Source organism: Branchiostoma lanceolatum, chromosome 16, assembly GCF_035083965.1.
Source record: "Branchiostoma lanceolatum isolate klBraLanc5 chromosome 16, klBraLanc5.hap2, whole genome shotgun sequence".
Classification (NCBI taxonomy): Eukaryota; Metazoa; Chordata; class Leptocardii; order Amphioxiformes; family Branchiostomatidae; genus Branchiostoma; species Branchiostoma lanceolatum.
In genome coordinates this window covers 10,390,439-10,399,532 of record NC_089737.1, presented here as the reverse complement: position 1 = coordinate 10,399,532, position 9,094 = coordinate 10,390,439, and the positions used below count along the sequence as shown (strand labels likewise).

Sequence of the window (9,094 nt, the reverse complement as noted above, 5' to 3'; positions counted from 1 at the left end):
TTTTGGAGCTGGATGTTACAGGTAAGGGTTTCTACCTTCTTATTGAGTTGAAAAATCCAGACCTTCATCCATGTTTGTGGTGTCTGTAGGCCTGCAAAGTTTGCTGTTTTTGTGTGATTATCAGGTGGAGAGGGGGTCAAAGGTCAATTTTTGAAAAGAAGGCCGGATTCGTAGGGGTTGCGCCGATTAGAAAGTTGAAATTATGCTCTAGATTGAAACTTTAAAGGCCTGACAGCCCTGCAAATGCAAGTTTTGCATGGACTAAAACTCACGTAGGTGACCTTTGACAGCTTCTTTCTTACATGATTGTCATATATTAAGATAGGAAGCTTGATTACGCTTCTGTGGCCGCCACGGCCTCGTACGTTAACATTCTAATATGGCGGACTCTGGTCACGTGACTGGTCAGAGGCCGTGGATTCCCCGCTGCGTATTTTGTTTAAAAAAAGGTATTTTACAGAGGTGTACAGCACGGAAACTGAGTACACATTAAGGAGAAAACATGTTCAACATGTTTTATATGTTGTTAGATTTAACGCCCGTGTCACGGTGGCCGATATTTTGGTTGATATATTGGAAAGTCGCTAAAAAGCCTTTTGATAGCTGTAGAAAAAGACTAAAAAACGCAGTATTTTACACTTAAAAGCGTTCTTCGTCATATTAATGCATTTGCATTTTATTACATAGTTGATTGACAGATAAAATCATCCCATATTTTTACTGACCCGGTTTTAAACCAGGTTTCTGTTGCCGGCTCCTCAAGATTGTTTTAATCCGCGAAGCCGAATAAATACATAAAATAATTAATCATGGTTAGAATATGATAAAATATTTTAAACATCCTGAAATATCCGCTTAAGTCTTAGCTCAAATTGTACACCGATAAGTCGGCGAACGCATCAATGACAACACATAAGTAACATCTATCAATGTGATCTTTTTATTTATTTCATACTGTGGTCTCGAAAACAAGCAATGCCCAAGCGCCTTCTTTTTCGTCATCATTTTTGTCAATTAACAACTTGTCCCGGGCTGTCTGGGACAGTTTTCCTTCATCCGGGTCCTGAGCCCAGGAAACCGGATCAGTCCGGAGGAACGCCAACGCCATGACGGATCCGGAAACAGAAATGGCGGCGCTGATGTAGAAGACCTTCTGCCAGGCTTCTACTGTTTGCTGTTGGAAAGAATATCATGATTTTATTTCCTATAGACTAATAAAAAGAATATTCATTTTGCAACAATGATGTAAGATTTAGAAGTTATAGCCATAGACACCCTCACCCTTTGTTTGGAAGGCAACAATGTTGGTAGGAAATATATCATGACAACAAGGCCTTTCAAGAGGTGCATGTGTAGTCGCGGTGAACTGCGGTCAAATGTCAAATTCTAACGCCCCTGCCCAACATTTGAAGACTAATATAAACAAGATTTATTGGAAACATTGGACTGCACAACACTAGGGCATTCAAGCCATGCTATTGTAAAGCAAATGACTTCTAAATGTCCATGAGATTTGTTTATACTCATTAACACTGTATCATTTAAACGTTTCCTCTAATATTAAGAAAATTTTTATATCTAACATTTTTTTCTCAATCTTACGTTTTCATCTGTAAGAATTCCCACCATCAGAGGCACAATGAATCCTGCGCAGTTTGCTACCGTGTTGCTGATGCCGAATGCCACTCCAGAGAAGTCCAGTGTGAGTTCTGTGAAGCTCGGAAAGAACCCCGGTATCATCACACCTTGCATGATTGTGGATAGACACAACATGGTGATGGCTGCTGTCGAATCACACCTCACGTGACCAACGGCCACAAAGCAGGCGGCAACGCCAACCAAAGCTGGAACATAAAATTTTTTTCAGCAATGGACGTCCAACCAGCTCTTCGGAAACAACAAAATAGGGAGAAAAAACATGATGACAACAATCTTTTTCATAGTGCCAAGAGCGCATGATCAGTCTCGATGCATTGCCGTCCTGTGTAAAAATGTGAGAGTCCTTGCATGTGTATTTTTTGTCTACATGCCTGGGGCCTTTTCAATCTAAGGGTGTGTCTACAATGCATCGCAATTGCATGTATTCTGTGGCTTTGCCCTTATACATTTAGATTCCGTCTATGAAGATACTTCTTGTCTTCATTTACAGATATGACTAATAATCTAATATAGAAAGCACGTATAATAGAAGTTCCTAATATTGATTATGCAAATTATACTCTTGTCATCTTAATCCATAACGCTTGTGTACCTAACCCGATGGATTTGTCTGTAAGAGTTAATTGACACAAATATGGCAAGAGAATGAACCATCATTTCCTTCTGTTACATGCCGACAGTATTGATTACCTTTGTCACTGATGCTATACATGTTATATTTCTTCTCTAGTCATGGTGATACAAAAATGATGCGATTTTAAAAGATCGCCCGTGGCGTTAAGACCGTCGGTATTTTTTTGTGTCGGTGTAACCCTTTTCCGCGAGAATGCTCAACATTTTCTTGCTGCTTATTCCCTTTCTATAAAGCAGAGGTCCATTCTAAAGTGAACAGTTTTTGACGTCGTCGTCTTCCAATGCAGGTCTATCGAAGCTTTTTCAGACAGTGTTCTAAATATGTTAGTCTGCCAAGTTTACATTTATGGTGGTATTACTGATTTTGCATCAAGCCCATATCCCTAAATACTTCATTTTTATGAAACAAATGTTACATTGAAGCACAGAAAAATGTAAATGACAATAACCCAGCTACTTTAGGTACACACACAAACAAACATGACTTTCCCGGCATGCATCGCAGTCAAAATCAGAATGTATGATAAAAGCTAATTTATAAGAAGAACCCAGAAAAAATCGTTAAGTATAATTTCTTACCTAATGTGCATGTCTTCCTTATGTTGACCTTCTTGAAACCCGATCGCTTGATGACAGGATCAATGATGAGACTAGACAGGATCCTTGATGCCAAGAGTGTCAGGTATGGCATAGTAGACAAAGCGCCATTCTGTAGGATGTACATATAAATTAAGTTTTTTAATAAGCCATTTCACAGTGCGTATGTAAATTCATGATTTATTGGGGTAAGAGATTAGAAATATTGGGTTACAGCCAGCTTTTATACCTTTACATTAGATCGCTATGCACTACGACTATGCATGCGCACTAGGAACTGTAAAATGACTTATCTACGTACAAGCACTCCCTGCAAATTTAGTGATGATACACCATACCGTTTGGAAGTTATGAGTCCCAGATATCTTAAAAAAGCCCAGTCTACATAGGGTTAAAAGCAAATTTGCGGATAGGGGTTTGAGGGTTTTACCAGCCTGTTAAACTACGCACCGTATCGATGTTAAAGTTGAGTATTGTATCCATGTATAGAGGCAGGCAGGTGAGCATCACAAAAAAGTCCCAGCAGTCCGTGCAGTGGATATAGATGATTACCCACAGGTGTGGCGATGAAAACAGTTTTAACCACGGAATCTTCCTACCCTAAAATGAAACAGACAAAAGAAAAAATTCAGGTTTGAGCATTACTCAAAAATTATGTCGCAGTATCAGTTTTAAGCATTTATAGTTTCAAACTAAGGCACAAGCACAAGCATCCCGGCTATAAGCTTGTTATTGTTTGACCCCATTACTTCTATGAAAAGTGAACTAGAGGCCAAGTGTGAGTTTTTAAAGGCACCACACCTTTATTGAAACGCACACGCACACACATACAACACAAACCCACACACAGACACACGTATTGCTTCTGCATGACACAGGAAAAAAGTTTATGTCTTACATCTTTGAGAAAAGAATGCAAACTAATTCATTTGATACCTGAAAGTTACATCATACAAGGTGTACCTGTTTTGTTCTTTCTAAATTGGACTCAATATAAGTTCTTTCGTCTTGAGATATTCTTGGATGAACGGCAGGCGAGTCAAACGCTAGAAGACACCAGATACAGCAAAACGCCAGACCAGTACCTCCTATAGTGTAGAAACAGAAGAACTCATAGATTTATGAAAACAAGGAAATGGATTAAAGTTAATGCATTCCACGTGATGATTCTATGCACGATGATGCTCCTTTTATATCGACAAGTACATCATCAGATATACATCCAAGCATTGTTCTTTTATTACATTGTCAAGAAGGTTATATTTTGGGCAAACTTTAATTTTTCTATGCAGATAATGTACGATTGCTCGCCTATGTAAATTTTATACTTGCCACTTGTGTGCCGATTCAAGCTTATCATGAATAAACAAAGGTTCAAACAAACAAACATAGTGATGATGATGATGATGACAAACGATTCTATTGCTATTCATTGGATGTCACTCGTGAAAGATGAATGATACTAAAGATGAACGAAGTGAGCATGATAAAATCTTGACCTACCTGTGATGTACAGAGTAACTGCCCAACCAAACTGTGTAATGAGATATGCAGTCAATGAGAAACCCACAAAGACTCCCAAGGTTTCACCTAGGTTGAAGTAAAAAAAAAATATTCAATTAATTTGTGTATTTTCCATACCTTTTTCAATAGTGTAGATATCGTATATACAGGAGGAATCTTTCTATTATTGAAATAACGTTTGCTTAGCTATCTACTCATTTCTTGCTTTCTCTCTCTTTTGCACTCCTCTCCTCCCTAACACGCACACGCATGTAGTTACACACATACACACACACACACACACGCGCTCGCGCGCGCGCACGCACACAAACACACACACAACAACAACAACACACGCACGCACGCACACAAGCACGCACGCACACAAAATGCATGCATTCACGCACAGGCGCAAAAATGCTCACATGTACATGAACACAAATTTAAATGTACATACGCGCACATTCGTGCGTGCAGGCGAGTAAACATATTTTCTATTCAGTTATAAGACAATACAAGCAAGTAAAATAGTATCCATTCCTATCATGTATAGTGGCTCACCTAAAAAGACGATTGTAATAAGACGACCTCTCTCTAAAGGCGGGGCCCATTTGGACAGGATGCCAAACGCACATGGGTATATCACGCCCTGAGAAGGATGTTACAAAGTAAATGAATATCAATTAGGATATATTCATGGACCGACGGCTTAAAACTAGGGGGCAAAACAATTTGACCAATATATAATTTTTCGAACAAATGTAAACGTACACACTCTGCAGTGTCTTATCCATTTAAAATCTCACCCACATTATTTCTAGAAAAAGGGTTTCTACGAGTCTTAATTAGTAGATTCAAAATGAACCCTGAGGGCTTATGCGTAATAGTGACCAATCGTAGCAATAGATAAATGCAATAAGCGAAAAAGTGAAACGCTGGCAACAGAGCCTTTAACGGAAGCTTCTCTCTTCAAGCGATCGTGACCGTCTTTCGTCGGCCCTTGTCGTCTTAGTAGGTTGTTTAAAAGATAACAAGGGCCTAAGAAAAAAAATGAACAGACCCCGGTACCATGCAATAAAAAGAAATAGAATATTTAAAAAAAGTACACACAAAAGACACCCCTCCCCCTTCGAAAGACATTCTCCTTCTTATGTTTTTACCTGGATAAAGCCGACAACTACTCGCACAACAAACAGCCACCATTCTCCTGCGAAAGCAGCAGCGGGCGTCAGCAGAGTCAGAACGGAGGACAGCAGGATACTCAAGCCGAGAACTTTCTTCCCACCAAACCTGGCCTCCAGGAATCCTCCCAGAACCTGGCTGAAAACAGTGCCATACGAGTAGGCGCCGATGATGCGGCCCTGGATTATAGGGTCCCAGGAAAACTGATCCTGTAAGAAAATGCCTATTGTAATTGGTGCCATTTCATTGCGATAAGCGTCATAAGTAATAGGTGTACGATATTATGATGACTATAATAATGATGATAATACTTACTGTACAATCAAGTGATCTTAAAGAGAGAGAAAGAGAGAGAAAGAGAGAGAGAGGAGGGGCTTTAATGAATAAAAAATTAAGCTATAATCTTTTAAACTCCTACAATGGTAGCCAGAACGTATCTGACATATGTTACAAAAGTCATCGTTAGCTTAACATACTGATGATAATCTTGATTTTACCGTTGGTGATATTCTAACTCCAAATTAGCTAGATGTATGACTGACGCCCCTCTTGTCAAACACGGCAGACTGTATCTTCACACAAGCCACATTTCATAACACCCCTTTTTCCTGTTCTTTTCGGTTGTCAAACAAGAACACCTCTGACGTTCCAGAAAGAGAGTAACCTGTAATATTCCTTCCTAAGCTCATAACATACTTGCCATCAACAAATTATTATACCATTTCATGTTCACATCACAAAAATAAACACGAATGGGTATTTCTCCGGGTGTATACCTTGAAGTGTCATTTGTGCATTTTTGACACCTTGGTTGTGTAGAAAATAAGATAAACAAAATTACATTTACATTTACATTCAAACTTCTTACCTGACTGTCATGCTCAGTACTGTTTGCATGCCTCTGTTTCCGCGACTCGTTGTACAGGTTGAAGGTTAACAAATCTGCCGTGTTATTTTCGTGTTTAGAATACTTGATATCCTGGGTCTTGTTTACAAAACATTCGTTCTCCCTGGAGCTGTTGCCTTCGTCATTCGGAGAATGTTCCGCCATAGCTACAACGATGATACTGAAGTTTGACCGCAGGGTGAATAAATGGATGACGACTCCCATCAACAGGACGGCCAAACAGTACCGGGTTGGGATACAGCAGGTCATCTTAGGGTTAAGAACAGCAAAGGTTAATTATTCATTCAAGTTCATTCAGCCCTATAGAGCTCTTTGATGTTATTGTTAACACTAGCGATGTTTACTTTCAGCACAATGCATGTAAACACTAACGCTGTGTACTGTTAGGGTGGTTCACCTGATTATACTGAACGTTTACTCCATACCACAGACAAAGTTAGATTAAAACACAAGAGGCTAGTAGAACAGTCTCCTGGCTCCCGGGGATCGAACCCGGCGCCGGACTCCCGTAAGTAGGCTGCATTTTCCGATCACCTCGGCCACCAGAATCGTTACATATACCGCCAGCATAATCTGGCGAGCCCAGGTGGTTGCAACCAAGGACGCAAGGGTAACCCGGCACTGCGTGGCTAACGATGAGGTCACATAATAATGACTCACATTCATCGTAGGTCGCCGTACGATTTTTATGTCGTAGAATTTTCATGCAGGCTATGACAGAACCGCCGACAAGAATCATGAAGTGTTCCGTAAAAAAGCTGAATTTTTGCAGGACACATACACAATGTCCTCAGTTTGAGATCGTACGGCAATCGTAGGACGTATATGACCGGGCCGTAATATCACACACTGCAGTTTGAAGCTTATTTCGGGGCTAAGGGGCTTGGGACCCGAGTAACTAGCGATGGTAATACTCTTGCTTTCAGGGTAGGTAGACGCATGTTAAGACTGTAATTTAACGATGTACTTTTTCCCTTTCCAGGATGAACCTTTGGGTTGTTATATTTTCCTGTGAGCTGAACCATCTTTGAATTCATAGGACACAAAATTTTACATCACAACAAAAATCATGGTTCTAGGGAAAACGGTACACTTACGTTCTGCAAGCACGCCATTTCAAGCGGCCCTCACACATTTGTAAGAGACAGCTGTGTAAGTTCGACTTTGACCTTTGCCCACCAAACTCGCAGGGGTAATCTGTTAAAGGCCCTCTATGTAGTTTTTGGCGCCAAAATTGAAAATATTCTTATGAATAAATCTTAATGTCAATGACATGTCCAACCTCTTTTCAGCATATTTTCATTTTTGTTTCATATTTCTGGACTGCTATTTCTATCTGTGAACTGTACGAAAACAAGCTGCACAAGGTTGTGACACCACCTGAACGTAGACCGTCCTGCAAACAACAATCTAAACAAGAGTTCCACGACCTCATATCTCCATGAACAATTCTATCCATGGATGCAAATGACTTACACATTTGCATAATCTATGCTTGGTCATAAATACCTTTATCTAACTTACACATGTTGCAATATTGACAGTCCTATAATTTTCCAATTAGATGAATTATGGTGTTTTTGCATTGATTATGCAAATTATGAATTAATTTGCATAAATGGTATCTGTTGATGCTCCACTTTCCATAAACTACATATGTTACATGTATTTGAGTCTGATAATGAAAAACACTGCAAATATAGATTTTCCTCGTTAGCTATGCAAATTAAGTCACAATTAGCATAACTTGCACTACATTATGTATATCTCTGTCTAAGCTACCTGCATACTAAATATCATATTGACAGTCCTATAAGTTTCCAATTAGATGAATTATGGTGTTTTGCATTAATTATGCAAATTAGGAATTTATTTGCATAATTGTTGTCTCTTGATGTTCCACTTTTCATAAACTACATACATTGCATGTATTTGAGTCTGATAATGGAAAACACTGCAAATATAGATTTTCCTCATTAGCTATGCAAATTAAGTCCCAATTAGCATAATTTGCACTTCATTGTTTATATCTTTATCTAAGCTACCTGCATACTAAATATCATGGAAATCCGTTGTTCCTTTGTTCAGTTATTCTCCTTAGAAGACGCTCCTACAGTTCCAGAGGAAGCTGCTAGGGGGCCCAAACCCACACCACTTCTTTATTACATCACAAGCTATCTGCCACCCAAAAATCAAGACCACAGCACGCCCAGGTCAAAAGATACAAAAATTGAAGTTCTGCTGCAGTACCAAGGTCACATACCAGGGGGCCCAAAATTGACCTTGAACTTCGGCTTCACAACACCTGCCCACATACCAAATATCATCGTAATCCATCAAGAGGTTCTTGAGTTATGCTGACTACAGTAGTGCGGAAACACAAACAGACAAACAAACAGACAAACACACACACAGACACACCCAAAACTATATCTCCATTTTTCATGGAGATAACAACACCCCGGTCCCCTATGGTATCGGCTAATGACTTAGGCACACTCTTAGCTTAATTATCTTTACGGGTTTCATACAGTCTTCGGAAAATTTTTCTATCATAACTTTTAGTATGATATAAATCTTTATTTTAAAGAGGTAAATATTGAAAATGTAAAT

General features: G+C 39.3%; 2 protein-coding genes across 2 annotated transcripts; both read right to left on the bottom strand.

The window, feature by feature from the left end:
* Positions 1 to 387: 387 nt before the first annotated feature.
* On the bottom strand, positions 388 to 3,673 carry LOC136421713 (sialin-like). Its single transcript, XM_066409205.1, has 4 exons — positions 3,340 to 3,673; positions 2,872 to 3,001; positions 1,603 to 1,844; positions 388 to 1,174 (listed from the first exon to the last, which is right to left on the bottom strand). Exons 1-4 carry the CDS (start codon positions 3,394 to 3,396, stop codon positions 950 to 952), a joined length of 654 nt encoding a protein of 217 aa, XP_066265302.1. The 5' UTR covers positions 3,397 to 3,673; the 3' UTR covers positions 388 to 949.
* LOC136422220 (sialin-like) lies at positions 3,485 to 6,730 on the bottom strand. Its single transcript, XM_066409866.1, has 6 exons — positions 6,443 to 6,730; positions 5,553 to 5,753; positions 4,954 to 5,041; positions 4,393 to 4,479; positions 3,975 to 3,977; positions 3,485 to 3,489 (listed from the first exon to the last, which is right to left on the bottom strand). The coding sequence occupies exons 1-6, from the start codon at positions 6,728 to 6,730 to the stop codon at positions 3,485 to 3,487; spliced, it is 672 nt and encodes a 223-aa protein (XP_066265963.1).
* Positions 6,731 to 9,094: the final 2,364 nt, after the last annotated feature.

Coding starts and splice junctions, on each gene's coding strand:
- LOC136421713 (XM_066409205.1), bottom strand. CDS start 3,396: ATGCTCACCTGCCTGCCTCTATACATGGATACAATACTCAACTTTAAC. Junction 3,002..3,339: donor TCAACTTTAACATCGATACG/GTGCGTAGTTTA, acceptor TACATCCTACAG/AATGGCGCTTTGTCTACTAT. Junction 1,845..2,871: donor AAGGAAGACATGCACATTAG/GTAAGAAATTAT, acceptor TTTATGTTCCAG/CTTTGGTTGGCGTTGCCGCC.
- LOC136422220 (XM_066409866.1), bottom strand. CDS start 6,730: ATGACCTGCTGTATCCCAACCCGGTACTGTTTGGCCGTCCTGTTGATG. Junction 5,754..6,442: donor GTACTGAGCATGACAGTCAG/GTAAGAAGTTTG, acceptor CCTATAATCCAG/GGCCGCATCATCGGCGCCTA. Junction 4,480..4,953: donor TATTACAATCGTCTTTTTAG/GTGAGCCACTAT, acceptor ACTTCAACCTAG/GTGAAACCTTGGGAGTCTTT.